The sequence below is a fragment of the Populus alba genome, chromosome 6 (assembly GCF_005239225.2).
Source record: "Populus alba chromosome 6, ASM523922v2, whole genome shotgun sequence".
NCBI lineage: Eukaryota > Viridiplantae > Streptophyta > Magnoliopsida > Malpighiales > Salicaceae > Populus > Populus alba.
In genome coordinates, this window is record NC_133289.1 from 7,810,417 (window position 1) to 7,828,629 (window position 18,213).

General features: G+C 34.0%; 2 protein-coding genes across 7 annotated transcripts; one reads left to right on the plus strand and one right to left on the minus strand.

Moving 5' to 3' along the window:
• Positions 1-1,535: 1,535 nt before the first annotated feature.
• On the plus strand, positions 1,536-6,197 carry LOC118048388 (uncharacterized). 2 transcript variants are annotated; one of them, XM_035058040.2, is made up of 4 exons: positions 1,536-1,901; positions 2,896-4,034; positions 4,071-5,558; positions 5,655-6,197. In XM_035058040.2, exons 2-4 carry the CDS (start codon positions 2,916-2,918, stop codon positions 5,949-5,951), a joined length of 2,904 nt encoding a protein of 967 aa, XP_034913931.1. In that variant the 5' UTR covers positions 1,536-1,901; positions 2,896-2,915; the 3' UTR covers positions 5,952-6,197. The 2 variants fall into 2 exon arrangements, with proteins under 2 accessions (XP_034913931.1, XP_034913930.1); XM_035058039.2 differs by having other exon boundaries at positions 2,896-5,558.
• An 858-nt stretch (positions 6,198-7,055) lies between these two features.
• On the minus strand, positions 7,056-8,896 carry LOC118048408 (F-box protein SKIP8). Of its 5 annotated transcripts, none has more exons than XM_035058071.2 (3): positions 8,612-8,776; positions 8,216-8,375; positions 7,056-7,686 (listed from the first exon to the last, which is right to left on the minus strand). In XM_035058071.2, exons 1-3 carry the CDS (start codon positions 8,753-8,755, stop codon positions 7,112-7,114), a joined length of 879 nt encoding a protein of 292 aa, XP_034913962.1. In that variant the 5' UTR covers positions 8,756-8,776; the 3' UTR covers positions 7,056-7,111. The 5 variants fall into 5 exon arrangements, 2 of the variants coding, with proteins under 2 accessions (XP_034913962.1, XP_034913963.1); XR_004687462.2 differs by having other exon boundaries at positions 7,550-7,691; positions 8,612-8,802; XR_004687463.2 differs by having other exon boundaries at positions 7,600-7,715; positions 8,612-8,806.
• Between the last annotated feature and the right edge of the window lie 9,317 nt (positions 8,897-18,213).

An 18,213-nucleotide genomic window follows, 5' to 3' on the forward strand; every position in this document is an offset into this window, starting at 1 on the left:
CTACGAGGAGCCGTGGTGGTGATTTTTGGCTCAAGTACGTAGCAAAGAAACAGACAAAACTCCGGGCAAGTTGTGCTGTGAATTTATCACCATAGGCTTTACGATAGAAATCATACACTTGGAAAACCACAAGCCGGACACCTGCGTAGAACGATCGATAACCCTCGACAGAAAAAGACATGATTATAGGAAAGAGGGGCACTGATCCTTAAGGTAAAACAAACTCTCCTTTGCAGCTGCATATTTTGTCCATTTCACTAGAAAAAAGGGACTTGTTTTCGCAATTAATTCACTGTACGAGGAAACCTCACATGCATTAAGCTTCTTTATCAAAGTCGAGATCGATCAGATCGGCCACAAAACAAAATGTCTGGCAATAAAGGGATGGAAAATGACAGCATGCATGCCAAGATTGGTAAACGACAAGCTTGAAGGAGGTGGGGATTAGATAAGGAAGGAAAAATGGGCACAAGATTCCCCGCAATCAAATATTTCGTGTGGGGTTTTTAGCATGCTCTTGTTTATTCAAAGGAGGAGGCCACTGCTTTCCTTTGTAGACTGCCTCTTTTTCAAACTAGGATGATCTAATTTACAATGATCATGGAAAATGCCATGACTTTGCTAGCTACCAGCCAATATATATATATATATATATATATATATATATATATATATATATATATATATATATATATAAAATTTAGTGGCTAATTGACTAGTTACGTCTTCGTAATTATCTCTATAGCAAGAGTAAATAACTTTAATATCTATCTTCCTATAACTGGACAAATCCTAATATGTTGCTACATTTTTTATTGTTATGTTTATTATATCCTTGCAAAATATTCTGCTCTACAATATCTATTCTAGTCAAGGTAATTTATTTAAATTGTCGTAATTATAATGTTTATTCTGAAACACACTGAGATATTTTTTTTGTTTAAAGAAAAAAGCTCGAAGAGATTTTTACTATTGTGTCTTGCAAGATGTAAAAGCAGCTTCTCTACCCTTTTACTTTCTCTGTACAGGGGAAAAAAAGGCGTTTTTAACTCGTATTTATAATGTTTTATTGCATTAACTAAAGAGGAAAGTTGTTCAAAATTATACTCAAGGCAACCCCTGAAACTGCTAATAAAACGTAAGTACAGTAAATATTTTTTTTAAAAAATAATTACTACTATAATAATAATAAAAAGAAGCTTTTTATATATTTCTTTGCCTTCAGCTGTTAAAAATCTGAAACGCCTAGAAGCAGAGTTATTATTAGCAGTAAAACAAATAATTAAAACCCCCCTTAATTAACCTTTGCCTTATCCTTAAACCTCCCCCGAGAGAAATACTAATCCCAAAATGAAAGGAAACAAAAGCGCGGGGGTGTGGCGCTAACGTCACCTCAAGTGTCCCCATTGAGCTTCGGGATTCGCTACGAGGAAAGAAGTCATGCTTGTGGGACCCTACCTCGCTAGCCTAGCCCTGTAGTCTAGTCTACTGAATTGCCCTATTCTACTCTCTCTGCTTTCCCTCTTTGCTTTTATGCGTCTGACCATTGATAACGAAACAAAACGCCACCACCTCGCTGTTCTCTCTGTCTCTCTCCTTGTTTTTTTGCCGTTTCGAAGCAATATGAAAAAAACCACCCTCGTCTTGGAGGATTAGAAAAGAAGGAAGACTTGTTATTTTGTTTGTTGATTTCTGCCGGAGGAGTAATTCTTTTCTTTGCATATAATCCACGTTACGCTTGTTTGTTTTCAAGAAAGATAAATAATGATAATGATTCCAGTGCCGCATCAGGACTGAGAGACGACTGCCTGCTTTTTTACGTATCGGATCTTTTTCGGGGCTCGCGATTCTTCTTCTTTTTCGTTTCTTGAACCTGCATTTCCTCCTTTTTTCGTTTTCTGGTATGTTTTCTAGTCCCGTTTTCGTTTTAACTCTTAGCTTTGTTCGGTTTCTGAGAAACTGGAGGGAAATACTGGATGTGGAAATATTCATGTTTCTTTTTGTGATATAATAATTAATCTGTCTTTTCCACCAAATGATGATTAATGGCTAGACTGGCTTCCATTGTTAGTGGAAAACGCATGATTTTCAGGGTTCTTCCTTTTCTATTAGATTTCTCTGTCGCCAAATTATTGAATGAACCTGCATTTTGCTTAGATCTGTTACTTTTCTGACTTGATTTTGAACATGGGTTTTTGTTTGAATTGGAGCAAGAAAGTATGAAAATTGCATCAGTTTAGAGACGAAGATCAACAAGGAGATACCTGACCGCCCATTCTGATTTAATTTCCTTCTTGTTTTTTTTCCCCTGATGCATGTTCTTTTCATTAACTGTGATAATGATTTTAGCTTGATTAAAATTATTGGAAGTTGAAAATCGATTGTTTTGTTGAAAGATGATTTGGATTTCCCATGTCAAACAGCCAAAGAATATAGATACTATTTCTTTCTGGTTTTTAAACTGAAATGAACTGCCATTGACGAAAACAGTGGATTCTTGAAATGGGCTGGGTGATTTGATGGGATACTATCTGAAGGGATCTCTATTACTTTATCTGAAATTTAGAATAAGGGTTCGTGTTAGGATTCCACGACTAGTGAAGAAACAGTCCCAACAACCAAGAACCTAATTCCATAAATCCCAGTAGCTGCTTTTCCCCCTAGGATCTATCTCTGTTCTTGCTCACAGGCTATTGTCTTTCTAGCCACTTCTCAATTTTCCATGTTTTACTTGCTTCCATTCTGATTTGTGAAAAAAACATGTGCATGCATATTCTCTTGCAGGCATCAGGTTGAGTTAATTTCAGCTTCCTAACAACTTGTGAACTTATGAATTGTGAGAAACTGAAGTTGCTGGAGAGTGAATCAGAACCCTTTTTCCTTGTGCTTTTGCAGGTAAAATGAGTCGGTGAAGAATGGAAGGGTCCAAAATGTCATCTGATGTGAAATCAAGTCGTACATACTCAGAACCTTCCAGTGAAAGGGGATTTGGTTTGGAGCTCAAGAAGAGTTCTAGATGGCAGCAACATTTGGATACTGCTCTTCCAACCCAAGCAATGCAGAGTCTAAAACATCAAGACAAGTTGAAAGCAAAATATTATGGTAGTCAGAGATGTGTTGACATGCCTCGTGAACTGAAACTTCATGCAAATGATAGGATCTCGGTCCAACCAAAAACTTCAGGGAACAACCACCAGCTGCACTCTGTCAAGAGAAATTCGAGAAAGGATGACGAGCTTGTAAAGTATATGTCAGATTTGCCAGGTTATCTCCAGCGCATGGAGAGAAGTGAAAGCATACAGGATAAGGCTTTGAATGTTGGAGTTTTGGACTGGTCACGTCTAGAGAAATGGGGGGTTGCAGCAAGTTATAGCGATAGTACATCATTGACTAGCAGCAATTTGCCAAGTAAAATTACTATGAAGTCCGCTACCTTTCCAAATGCAGTTCACAATAACACTCTCGCTCACCGAAGCAAGCAGCATCCTTCTCTTTCTTCAAGTCTGAACTCTTCTCACAAAGACCATGTTTCTCGAGCTTCCAAACCTCCTATCAAGAATGCTTCATGCTTTCAAGATTTTGAAACTTCTTCCAAGAGCAGTGTGAACGGGCAGAAAAAAGTACGAAGGACCAACAAGTCGGTTGGCAGAAATAATTCAGATGTCATTCTTGAACAGGGGAAAAGAGAAGATGTAAATAAGAAGATCACTTCTAAAGTTAGAAGTAGGTCTTCAAACTCAAGATATGACAGTATCTCAATCAGGTCCAAGGTGAATATGAGTGCTTGTGACAGTGAGGCCAAGAAGAGAGCTGGGGAGAAGGAAGGACTAGAAGTAAAGAGAAAACCATTGGATCAGACGATTACATCAAGGATCAGAGCTCCATCATCACAGTTGAGAAGCCATGATGTTTCGCCCAGTTCTAAGGCAAAGAATGTTGCTGATGGTAAAACTAAGGGAATAGAGGAGTTGCAAGAATCTTCTATTGATCTTTCTCCTCAACACCAATCCATGGAGAACAACATAGTTCTCCTTGTACCAAAAACGTTCTCCACAAATTGCTCCCTTCAGGAACCAAGGACACCGCTGGATAAGGATTTGAATGAAACACGCCGACAGAGCTTGTCAGATGTTTTTTCTCATGTGGAAGTTCAGTCTTCAGAACGTTCTTCTGAAATTATGCACTCATGCTCGCTGATTTCTAGAAAGGAAACTGACACAGAACCCCAAAAATCGCTGCACGCTGCAATGGTTACGCGGGGTGCAGAGACGTCAGCTGATGCATCAGACACATCTGCATGTTCACGTAAGATGCCAATTAGACTGTCTGAAGATAAATTTGCAGGAGAGAGCAGTGGTAGGGCTGCGGAAGGAAGTGTAATTGAAACTTCAAATACTTCGGATCAAGAAACAATGGAAATGATGGCAAGAAAAGGCAGGCATCCTTCACCAAATCGCCGGTTTAGCTTCAGCTTAAGTCGAATGAGTAGGAGTTTCAGCTTCAAGGAGAGTTCAGCTGTCCCACAGTTGAGCCCCACCTACATTTCCACGAAGTCTGGCCCCGTGATATGCGAAGGTTCTGCTTGTTTGGATAGTTCAAACAGAGAGAAGGCAAGTGGTCATAACAGAGCTAGATCCAGCCCGTTGAGAAGGATGCTAGATCCTCTGCTGAAGTCCAGGAGCTCGAGGACACTTCTCTCAGCTGAAAATGACTCTTTAAAGGATAGCTTGAATTCCTTCAACTTGAAGCGATTTGATGCTACTGAACCACTTAAGGATGAAAAGCATGAGCCACCAAGAATAAAAGCTCGCCTGCAGCTTACAATAAGGAACGGAGTTCCTTTGTTCAGATTTGCGGTTGGCAACAATAGCAACATTCTTGCAGCCACCATGAACAAGTTATCATCACCTCAGAAGAATGATTCAGGCTGTGACTATACATTCTATACAATTGATGAAATCAAGAAAAAGAGTGGTAGCTGGATAAATCAAGGTAGTAAAGAGAAGAGCTGTGGCTATATCTACAATGTGATTGGCCGCATGAAGGTTAATAATAGCTCTTCTATCTCTGCTTTGACTGGACCAAGCTCTATTTGCCAGATTAAGGTGAAAGAGTCTGTTTTGTTTGGGGTCGACCTAAGTCAGGCAGATCAGGCATCGCCAAGGTTCATGGCAAATAGGGAGCTTGCAGCAGTTGTTGTCAAAATGCTTAATGAAATCTCAAACCTCGACCTGCGGCAGACTGATCAAAATGAAAACTTGATGCACAAGGGCTCCTCACGGTGCCTTCCAGAAAGTCAACGTTCTGGTAACTTGGGAAAAACCGAACACTCAAATAGTGCTACTACTGTCATACTTCCCGGTGGTAATCATAGCTTGCCAAACGAGGGAGTTCCTTCTCCATTGATACATCGGTGGAGATCTGGTGGATCATGCGACTGTGGAGGTTGGGATGTTGGTTGTAAACTACGCATATTCTCCAATGGAAGCCAGTGTAGTGAGATTCCAAGGACATCCAAAAGTTGCCTTATGTCAGATTGTTTTGAACTTTTCACTGAGGTACTGCATTTGTGTTTTAGCTGAGAATTTATGTTCACCGCTCTCGTGGTGTCACTATATAGGCAGGCATCTTATTTTGTATTTCCACTCATGCAGGGAGCAAACCAACAAGATCAGCCTATCTTCAGTTTGGCACAAGTGGAAAAGGGAATGTATTCGATTGAATTCAGTTCATCGATTTCTTCATTACAGGCATTCTTCATTGGTGTCACGGTTATATGCTGTCAAAAATCAACTGATCTTCTGGATGTCAGCAATGCTTCCGGTGAAAAGTTTCAACAGGAACCAAGGAACTCCAGTGATGTAACAAAGAAGATCCACACCGTGCCCACAGGGAAGACACATGTGAAATACACTCTAAGCCCCCCTCTTTCCCCTTTTGAAAGGGTGTAGTGGGTTCGTGCCAGGAGGCTGTTTGCTGTTGGTATATAGTAGCTAAAGTTCTTGAAATGGCAAAGAGGGATTAGAGATGGGGCGTTCATGATTGATCGCATTGGTTTTCATTGACTTGGGTCGGAATGATTTTTCATCAGCTGTAATCACCACTAATACCACCCCTGTGTTTAGTGTAAAGAAAACAATGCCATGAAATACACAGCTCTGAAATTCAGAGATTACACAGTTTTTAGAAGGCAAAAATTTACGTTATCATCACAGAACAGCGACTCTACAGTGCCTCGTGCAAAATTTCTTTTGAAACAGGAAAGATTGTGGCGTTCATGTTAAGCTTTCCATTTTAGAATGAAATGATAAATCTGTAGATTGATGTGGTAAATTATGAGGGCTCAAAGTAACGGTGCTTTTCTAAATCATCATGATATTGTTGCCAGTATTCGAAAATCTAATTTCGAAAGACACTGAATGAAGCGGGTTGTGGCTAGAAAGGGGAAGAACTAGGGATGATCAAGAAAGTAGAGGTATCGTCGTACTTAATAGTGGCTTGTTTTAACCAGAAATGTGCTGGTGCTGAGTTTATGCTGTACAAAAAGAAAACATCAACAATATGATTTTGCTCATCTTAGTTTTCACAATATTAGTAGGATATCAAAGCCCATTCTTGACAATGTTACTATGAAATCATAGCAGCTGTTTGAATGTTTGATCCAATCACCGGAATTGCATCTTGAGCTCAAATAAGTGGATGCCAATTGCCCAGGCTCTGTCAAGAACACCACGCTAGATAAACCATATCCTGCAATCCAATGCCTGGTGAATGATCCTCTTTGTTTAAGAGATACTTTGGGCACATACCCAAACATAACAGTACCCTTTAAAGTTTTAACACACACGATACGCTATAGTTTTTAAGATCTAACCTGATTATGAATGCAATTTTCAGAAACATTTCTCGCAATCTACTCTACAGGTAATAGATTTGAGGTGTTAAGATCACTGAGAGAGAGGGTTGCTGAAACTTTGTAAGCCATGCGAGCACGTGTGCAGTTGTTCAACCAACATTTATTACCAGGACTGAACTGTGATGCAAGTGAATCTACATAATAAAAATAGGGGCAATCATCTTTTGCATGTATTGTGATGTAATTGTGAGGAGCTTACAAGTCAACAGGTGAGGCATGGTGAATGGAGATGAACCACTGACCATCAATCTTCTCAAAAACATTTGTTACAAATTGTGCCCCCCAACTGCGACCCTTTGTTCTCACAAATTCTACACATGTAACATAACCTACATCTCCCCTGAAATGCACTCTAACATTTTTCAACTCAATATCTAGTGGGAAATCATAGTTCATCCATACAAGCTCCCAGCTTTCCATGACATCATCATAACCAAGAACCCCACTAGCACCTGGGTGCACGCAACATACATTATCTGCTTTTTCCCAAAGGGATTGCATGGCAGCCAGATCCCCCTTCCTGAAAGCATTATAAAACCGAGCATTTGCAGCCAGTACTGAAGCCTTGCTATCTTCCTGGAGTACCTTAAGGCTGTCCCTGATTTTTGCAGCTTGGGTATAGTTCTCTTCTTCAATGGCAACCTGAAGCTCGCGCATTAAGGTCTGCTCATCCAATACAATGCTTTCACCACTTGACACTTCCTCTGAATCTTCACTTCTTACTTGACATGCTCTTAATGACAATAGGCGGGCAGGCTGTGCAAAGGGTTCTGTGCTATACAAATATACAATTAGAGACCTGCTCCAACCTAGCACTAATTTAGGCACGAGGAATGCAGGCAACTGATAAACAATAAAAAAAAGGAAGAAATGCAAACCCACAATAAACACTGTTCAACTAGGGGCACTTTCGCTTGCTTGCGAGGAGTAAATCATAAGCAATTAATTATCTCGCTAGTCTTGGATTTTTTTTTTCCCTTTTTTTTTCATGGTTAGAAAGGGGGTGACTCCTAGAACCTACCAAGCTCATTGCCCATGAAATAAAAATGTCTAATCAATCCATCTCAGAATATGTCTAAACGTTTGCCGCCGCAACTAGAGACGAGGACAATACAAGTTGGAACATCAATATGGAAGAGACACTGAAGTGACATAAATATATTCAATCAGATATCATCAAAAACTAAAAAAATAGCAGTTTTAGACTTGCTGTCGTCTGTAAGTGCTGTGGTTCACTTGCCCAATAACAAGGTCAGACTATAAAGAAGAAAAAAGAGATGGAAAAGCAAAGAAACTTACGGGTTCCTCCTCCAATGTGCAACTTTTTAAGACAATGATGTCTTTCAGACAAAAATATGTTTGGTTTCAGGGAAGGTGAAGAGAAACTATGGATTCTCATGAAACTATTGATCCATGAACATTGCTGTCTCTTAGACTCTCTTATATCAATAAAATTTACCTACAAAAACGTGCAAGCTAATGATTATTAGAATAATCTTATATGAACCTCAATTTAACGTAATGAAATTTCAGGATTAGCTGGTTGATTAAAATGAACATTCAATTTCAAATCTTTTGAAGATAAAATAAAAAAAGAAATGAAGTTTCAAGGGTGGTAATGGATAGATTAACAAGCAGAGTCAGATAACAATACGAAAAAAAAAGAGAGGAGTAATAATGAGAATTAAAACTCACTTTGTAGCAAGAGCTAGATCCATGTAGAGCCATGACTCGGTTGGGTTTTTGACAAAACCTAAAATAGTGGCAAGAGTTAAGGTAGGGTTTTGAATGTTCTGGTAGATGGGAATGGAAACAGAGGAGGGCGAGGTTGTTCTGCATCTGTTAAGGCCATTCTGAGAAAGATGATAGATCTCGACTTTCACATGGGCTTAGCCTTGAAAATCATAGAATGGGCTCATCTGTTTTGTATACTGATTTCTGCTCAAAAAGCTGACAGAACAATCGTTCATGGGCTGCAGAAGATCGTTTAGAACCCACAAGAGAGAAATTACAAGATATTTTCAGCCTTTTTAAACGTAGAACCATGTATTTATATAATTTTTACTTTTTATTTGAATTTAGATTATGTTTAATGATATATCTAGAATGTGTTTAGAAGTTTTTTAAAAATTATATTTAGAATAAAAAAACTAAATTAATTTTTTTTATCTATTTTATATAGTTTTGATATAACCACGAAGAAACATTTGAAAATGCATTAAATTTTATAAATTCTTAATTCAAACTCACTTTAACACCAAAAAAAAAAAAAACATCTCATTAGTGAACACATGCTAGATAAATAGTGCAGGAGAGAGCATGTTACCATCAATCAAGGTTGCTTTATGGTTTGAAAAACGAAACGCCCTTTTTACTTGTAGATCGAGAGCATACCGGGAATTTATGTAGATAAGCCATGTGTCTTCTTTACTAGAAACTTCTCGCATGGAGTTAAATTTTGAGAATACGACTGTGTTACTTTTAAAAAAAAAATTCATTAAAAAATATATTAAAATAATATATTTTTTTAATTTTTAAAAATTATTTTTATATTAACACATTAAAATAATCTAAAAATATTTTAAAAAATAATTTTTTTTAAATACTTTTAAAACACAGAAACAAACAAGTCATTAAATTTTGATAGATAAAATCTGAGACATTTTTATTTTTTATGATTTAAAAATATTTTTTAAAAGATTTAATTTTTTTAATTTCAAATTTAATTATTTTTATATTTTCATGTCATCTATGATGATGTAAAAATAAATTATTAAAAATAAAAAAATTATTTTAATATATTTTCAAATAAAAAATATTTTAAAAATAATTACTATCAAATAAAAAACAAATATTTCACTACCATCCATTTCATTGCACATGCCAACAAGCCAATGACCCCAGATGCCTTGTGAAATTTCCTTCGTACAGTAGCTGTGAAACTTCAGCTGCAAAATACTTGCAATTTGATGCCTTCGTTGAGAAGATTTTTAAAAAAATGGCCAAATCACGTGCCCCCTCTAGATAACGATGGTTGGTGATGGGCCAGTTTTGAAGTCAAGTCAATATTTTTTTGTGATATTTGACCAGATTATGGGCACCACCTACCAAGTGGTCAGAGGAAAAACTTGGCCGGAAAGTTGTATTCTTACAGACTCCATCTTCTCGAGAGAGAAGAGTCACTCGCTGAACCCACCAGCTAACCTTACCTGACAGCTCCAATGGTGTAATTGAAAATTATTATTTTTATGAATCAAACAGATTTTCTATGTGCATGCCAGTCTTCTTTTAACTTCTAATTTCGTTGATAGCAGCCAGACTACAAGAGGGTTTTTTTTTTTTTTTAATCTAAAGGCAGATCGAGCAATTAACTGTTAACTAACGAGTAGAAAAGCTTTATTGTTTTCAATAAATGGACTTGATCCCACATAATTACAAAACTGTTTTCAACTATCAAAACTGTTTAGTATTAAATTATTTTTAATATCAAAATATCTAAAATAATAAAAAAAATATATCAATTTAAAACAAAAAAATAAAATAAAAATTAGATTTTTTCAAAAGCATTTTTAAAACGCAAAAAATAAACAGGATTTTACGAAGCACGGTTAAAAAAAACATGTAAAAACTGCTACACAATAATTACTTTTTAAACTCAATTTTGAACCCACAATATAAAATATAATTTAGTTTGGTATCAAATATTTTACCACAAACACAAAAACCGGTGAAAAACAAACGTAGTATCAGAATATTATTCTAAGAAATTGATTTTTTTTGTTGTTGCGAAGAATCCGAATGAAAGTAGTGGCTACTAGTGGCTTCAAATTGGCCGCAGTTGAAACCCAGTCGGAGCACAAATTATGAGACCAACTCAAGTTCTACGTTGTGCACAAAATGTCTTCTTTTTTTTCAGAGCATAAATGCTAATGTATTTTGAAAGCTAAAAACAACAATCTTTTTCAAGAATCCAAGACTGTCCCCCATCTAAAAAGAAAGAAGAGGAACCCAGCATGCACTATATATCCAAGAAAAAGCCGTGGGGATGATACAATATTGTTCGTTAAGCTGTGTTCTATGGACCACGATCGTGGGGACCTTCCAATCTGGAGAGCTTTTATATGCAGAGAAGATAGATTTTAAAGTTTAAATTGACTATTCATGGTACCACCAAGTTGTTTCCATATTTTGATGGCATCTTGTGGTTCTAAGCCAATAACAAGACCGTGAAGGAAAGATTCTGCCATTTACGCAAAATCTAAAGGTGCTGGCTGGCTCCTCATCGCTCCTCTCCTCTTTGCCACTGCCGAAAGGGAGCTGATGCAACAAACAAATAGCCAGCAAAGAAAGTCAGGGACCTGAGCTGTGAATTGGGGGGCCCTCTCATGCAAGAAAGGGGAGATGAATTATCTACTCTTTTTTTTTCTTTTTCTTTTTTGCCTTAATCTTTCCCTTTACTTGTATCTTTTTTAAAATGTCTATATTTTATATTATTTTAAATAAATACAAGGGTGCTTGTAACAGACAAAAAAGATTTTTGTAAGAGAATTATCTTCTAAATTAAAAGTAAAATAGTCAAGATTGCTAATTCAATTTATTATGACATGTATTTTGAACAATATAATTGATTTCAATTATATGATTTGCTATTTTATTTAAAACATAATAATTATAATAAATTATGAATGGAATTCAATATATCATGTTAGTTATAAAGTTCGTACAATTATCCAATCCAAAAATTAACATAACCTAATTATAGTACGATAAAAGATAAAAGGCAGTGGACAAGGTATAATTCATTATGGGGTTACACTGGTTTTTTTATTATTCTCAAATGAATTTAAAGGTAATTTGATATTTTGATTAATATACATATAAAAAAAACAGTTATTGGTATGTGTAGAGCAGCAACCAGCATGTGAGTCACCCTATTATTTTTAGGCGGTACATGCTATGGCTTATAGTGAAAAAAAAGTCATCCTTAATCTTCTTTAATTCATCTTGATAGTGCCTGACTCTTTGAGTGGCTTGTGTATAATAACCCCCACCGGTTTGTCACCGATTGGATTTTATTTATTTTTTCTCTTTCTCTTTCTTCTTGAAGTACATGACAACCCTAGAATACTTCACACTAGTACTTCAATTTGTTTCTTCTTTATATTTAATTCATATTTTTTTAATTATGATTTTTTTATTTGAATAAATTATTTCGATTTAAAAATTGTTTTCAATTTCATTATTTTTTTTTATCTCTCAATTTTGATTAACTCTTTTGATTGCTATTTTATTAATTTAAATGATTTTTTAATGATTTCACCCTTCTTAAATTTTTATTCCTATCAAATTTAATCTTCATTTCTTTGATTTGTTTTTTTTCATTAGCAATTTATTTTAATTGATTGATTTTTTTTATCCTTTAATATTAATTTGATTGTTGTTTTTTTGATTGAGATAATTTTTAAAATTAATTTTTTAATCATTCCATCCTTTTTATTTTTTTTCTTATCATGTTTGATCCTCATTATTTGATTGCTATTTGTTTTCTTTGGCAATCTATTTTAATTGATTGTTTTTTTTATTTCATCATTAAACATTAATTTAGTTAGGAATTAGATTTCTTGATTGATCTCGGGTCTAGAATTTAACATTTTATAAATTTAAATTATTAACCCGAGCTTAGAATATTCGTATTCGTTTCCTTTGTTTTTTTATATTATTAAATTATATATAATTTTTCTTTTTTAATATTTCTAATTCAACCAAGCTTATTATACCCAAATGTTCACACCTTCAATTTCAAATTATAAAGGTTAACTATAATTGATCCTGAATTATAAAAGATTTATCCGACATGTGGGTTAGCACGAGTAAAAAAAACCAGTAAGTTCTAATGCTTCTCGTTATGAAAAATTGAGATATGGAGAATGGCGAGTGGTAATGAACCAAGCATATCAACGCCCATAATTTCCTTTCTGATTAAAAATGAAAAAAAATACCTGTAATGTGATTTAATAATATATATAAAAAAAGAAATTGAATTCTTCTACTTATTTATTCCAATTTCGTGTTCGTGGTATCCATTTAAGAGAGAGCGTGGCGACAAATACATGGGGATGCACTGCATGAGCACACGTATACTTGGGGTTAGGTTTGTAAGAGTGTAAAACAAACACGTGAATAATTTGACTGTAGAGCTGCTTGACACGTCTTGATCACGTTTACCGAGCCGCCCTTCCCGTTTTCATGCTCCAACACCACCGATGCATCCATTAATTAAACCTTTTACATCGCATGACTCAGACTTGGCTCGATGGCTCCAAGCCTCCGCCCCTGCTGACCATTGACTGCTAAAAGTCCAAATTGCAGTGCTTGCTTCTTTGGAATTTTATTTATAATCACGCCATAAAATTTCTTCTCCATTTTTTCTTTTTTCTTTTTTAATCATTATTTTAATTAATGGACAGAAATTATTCTAGCACTGTAATTGCTCACTCCATGAGCGGGAGGGACCTAGCTAAAAATTAAAGTTCCGTCAGCCTTTTCAAATAAACCCGGTGCATTTTATGCCTACCCAAAAGTCAAGAGAATAATAATAATAATAATAAAAGACAAGTTGTTTTCTGCTAAGTTGCAGTTTAGTCAAAAATTTTGACGAATATCATTGTGGTTGTGGTTGACAATTAAATATTCCATGTCATCAAGAGGGTTAATCAACCGCCAAAATAATGTGTGATGTGATATGAGCTTGGACCAAGTCTTTCATCCACTCTTAATAAATATATAATTTAAGTGACTTTCATATTTCTTATATTAGACTTACTTTACCATTACTAGATAAAAGCTGTATTAGCGTTATTTTTTAAAGTATTTAAAATTAATTTAAAACAATAAAAAATAATTTCCACTAAGACCATTTCATGTTTGTTGAACGATTGGGATTGGTGGCTCTTAGAAGATCTCAACCAGCATGAAGTTGACTGCAGATAGTTCTAAATTAACCCTTGTAAAAGCAGCACCTATTTCCGATGACTGCATAAGGCGCAACACAGAGATTTAAACATGGTTCCACAGTTGATGGCTTTTCACAAGTTATATATATATACTAGTCTTGGTACCCGCGCTATGCCGCGGGTATTTTTTTGTATAAAAATATTAAAAAAAACAACAAAAATTTAAAAATTTTGGGTTTTTTTGTAAGGCCATACCCAAGAATCTTGGGTTTGGCTGCAACGTCTGACCTAAAAATAATATTTATAATATTAATAATAAAATTAAACTTACATGATCCAAGTTTAAGTGAGCTTAATTGCAACACCGGACTTAAGAATTTTGGATGTGGGTCTGGCTATAAGGTCGTGTTATAAAAGTGTGATAATTAAATAAACTAATTTAAAAAAAAACAAAGAAAAAAAATCAACATGAAGGAAAAAACTAATGAAGAAAAAGAAAAAAAAAATGAATTAATTGGGTTAACCTTTTAAACCAGGTTATCCCGTAAAACCTGAGATTCGCGTAATGAAAGTTTGATAACTAAATAGAAAAAAAATGACGGGTTTACCCAGAATTAATTGGGTTAACCCATCAAACCAAGTTAACCTGTCAAGCTCAGGATACGCATCATGAAAGTATGAAAGTCTGATAATTAAATAGAAAGAAAATTAACTTTAACAAACTAAACTAAATGAAAAAAATAACTCGTCAAATCAGGTCAACCCATCAAACTCGAGATCCGTATCATGAAAATCTGATAACCAAATAAAAAATTTAACATTAACAAACTAAATCAAACAAAAAAATTCATTAAAAAAATTAAATTCTATTTAGTTATCAAACTTTCATGACGCAAATCCCAGGTTTTACGGGATAACCTGGTTTAAAGGGTTAACCCAATTAATTTAATTTCTTTTTCTTTTTCTTCATTAGTTTTTCTCTTTCAGTTGATTTTTTTTCTTTGTTTTTTTTAATTAATCTATTTAATTATCACACTTTTATGACACGACCTTATAGCCAGACCCACATCCAATATTTCTGGGTCCAGTGTTACAGTGTCTTGAGTTTGGCTGCAACACCTGACCTAAAAAATAATATTTATAATATTAATAATAACATCAAACTTGCATGACCCAAGTTTAAGTGGGGGTGGCTGCAATACCAGATCCAATAGTCTCGGATGTAGGTCTGGCTGCAAGGTCGTGTCATATAAGTGTGATAATTAAATAGATTGATTAAAAAAAAAAAAACTAACAGAAAAAAAAACTAATGAAGAAAAAGAAAAAAAATGAATTAACTGGATTAACCCGTCAAATCTGGAATTCGCATCATGAAAGTTTGATAACTAAATAAATGAAAAAATTAACGGGTTTACCTAAAGTTAATTGGGTCAACCCATCAAACCAAGTTAACCCGTCAAGCCAGGATATATGTTATGAAAGTCTGATAATTAAATAAAAAAAATTTAATACCAACAAACTAAATCAAACAAAAAAAATTCATTTAAAAAATAAAAAAAAATTAAAAACAAAAAAAAAATAAGACAGTTAAATAATATAATATAATATAATAATAATATATTAATAATGAGTAAAGTGAGGCGTGAAAAAAAAAATTTAATGATGCTTAGGAATAATATAATATAATATAATAATAATAATATATTAAAAATGAGTACAGTGAGGCTTAAAAGAAACAAAAAAGAAAAAAAAAAAGACTTTAATTCACTGATGCACAGTAGGCGTGGGGAAGCTACAGTGTTTTCCCCACGCGTTTTAGAGTTCTACTAGCCTTGGTACCCGCGCTATGCCGCGGGTCATTTTTTTTGTATAAAAATATAAAAAAAAAACAACAAAAATTTAAAAATCTTGGATTTTTTTTGCAAGGCCATACCCAAGAATCTTGGGTTTGGCTGCAACGCCTGACCTAAAAGTAATATTTAGAATATTAATAATAAAATTAAACTTATATGACCCAAGTTTAAGTGAGCCTAATTGCAACACCGGACTCAAGGATTTTGGATGTGGGTCTGGCTATAAGGTCGTGTTATAAAAGTGTGATAATTAAATAAATTAATTAAAAAAAACAAAGAAAAAAAATCAACAGAAAGGAAAAAACTAATGAAGAAAAAGAAAAAAAAATGAATTAATTGGGTTAACCTTTTAAACCAGGTTATCCCGTAAAACCTGTGATTCGTGTAATGAAAGTTTGATAACTAAATAGAAAAAAAATAACGGGTTTACCCAGAATTAATTGGGTTAACCCATCAAATCAAGTTAACCTGTCAAGCTCAGGACACGTATCATGAAAGTATGAAAGTCTGATAATTAAATAGAAAGAAAATTAACTTTAACAAACTAAACTAAATGAAAAAAATAACTCGTCAAATCAGGTCAACCCATCAAACTCGAGATCTGTATCATGAAAATCTGATAACCAAATAAAAAAATTTAACATTAACAAACTAAATCAAACAAAAAAAATCATTAAAAAAAATTAAATTCTATTTAGTTATCAAACTTTCATGACGCAAATCCCAGGTTTTACGGGATAACCTGGTTTAAATGGTTAACCCAATTAATTTAATTTCTTTTTTTTTTCTTCATTAGTTTTTCTCTTTTAGTTGATTTTTTTTCTTTGTTTTTTTTCATTAATCTATTTAATTATCACACTTTTATGACACGACCTTATAGCCAGACCCACATCCAATATTCCTCGGTCCAGTGTCACAGTGTCTTGAGTTTGGCTACAACACCTGACCTAAAAATAATATTTATAATATTAATAATAACATCAAACTTGCATGATCCAAGTTTAAGTGGGGGTGGCTGCAATATCAGATCTAATAGTCTTGGATGTAGGTCTGGCAGCAAGGTCGTGTCATATAAGTGTGATAATTAAATAGATTGATTAAAAAGAAAAAAAAAACTAATAGAAAAAAAAAAACTAATGAAGAAAAAGAAAAAAATGAATTAACTGGATCAACACGTCAAATCTGGAATTCGCATCATGAAAGTTTGATAACTAAATAAATGAAAAAATTAACGGGTTTACCTAAAGTTAATTGGGTCAACCCATCAAACCAAGTTAACCCGTCAAGCCAGGATACATGTTATGAAAGTCTGATAATTAAATAGAAAAAATTTAATAACAACAAACTAAATAAAAAAAATTCATTAAAAAAAAATAAAAATAAAAAAATAAGACAGTTAAATAATATAATAATAATATATTAATAATGAGTAAAGTGAGGCGTAAAAAAAAAAATTCATTCACTTATGCTTAGGAATAATATAATATAATATAATAATAATATATTAATATAATATAATAATAATATAATGAGTAAAATGAGGTGAGGCGTAAAAAAAAAAAGTCGAATAATATAATATAATATAATAATAATATATTAATATAATATAATAATAATATAATGAGTAAAGTGAGGTGAGGCTATATAATAATAATATAATGAGTAAAGTGAGGTGAGGCTAAAAAAAAAAAAAAAAAAAATTCTTTCATTCATCTATGCACAGGAGCCGTGGGGAAAGCTACAGTACTTTCCCCACGCGTTTTAGAGTTCTATAATAATATATATATATATATATATATATATATATATATATATATATATATATATATATTATTTTGCTCTCTGTAATTTTTTTAACAAAATAATTGATTAGCCCCTCTGATTTAAAAAAATGCAATATCGCATCCTTATTTCTTTTTCATTCATGACTTGATTGCTTTTATTAGGTATTTGTTAATAAAAGTGTCAAGTTGTTACTGAATATTCAACTACCTTCCTTCTCAAAATACCGTTTTGACACACTTGAGGGTCTAGTTTATTGGTCAACTGCAAGGCTTGTCTTTACGAACATCCTGGGTTCAACCCTCTCTGTTTACCCTGTCACCCCCGCGGTGTCTTACCTGCTCACTTGGCTTGCAGGATGTTCAGTGGGCCTGAGAATTAATTGTGGTGCATGCAAGTTAGCCCGGACACCCCAGGTTAAAAAAAAAATATATACCTTTTTGACTGTTTATTAATTGAAAAAAATACTTAGAGGTAATTTGATCTTTTTTAAGAGCCGTTTTGTTTTTATATTTAACCTATTGTACCTCGTCCTCCTATTTTTGTCTTTTTGGAACCTTGCAATCTAACGCACTTGATGACCCAAGCATGCACTCTGCAATCTTACCAGATCATGCATGCATGGTCTTGGAACCATGCATGATCTATTCTTACGCATATGCAGTGGATGAACTATTTGCGTCTTAATTTGGGAATGATGTTTTATAGA

Bases quoted from the DNA above. Each gene is read 5' to 3' on its own strand.
- LOC118048408 (XM_035058071.2), bottom strand. From the start codon at position 8,755: ATGCAGAACAACCTCGCCCTCCTCTGTTTCCATTCCCATCTACCAGAA. The intron at 8,376-8,611 runs GTGAGTTTTAAT...ACGTTTTTGTAG, and splicing joins GATCTAGCTCTTGCTACAAA to GTAAATTTTATTGATATAAG. The intron at 7,687-8,215 runs GTAAGTTTCTTT...TGTATAGCACAG, and splicing joins GCACATTGGAGGAGGAACCC to AACCCTTTGCACAGCCTGCC.
- LOC118048388 (XM_035058039.2), top strand. From the start codon at position 2,916: ATGGAAGGGTCCAAAATGTCATCTGATGTGAAATCAAGTCGTACATAC. The intron at 5,559-5,654 runs GTACTGCATTTG...CCACTCATGCAG, and splicing joins GTTTTGAACTTTTCACTGAG to GGAGCAAACCAACAAGATCA.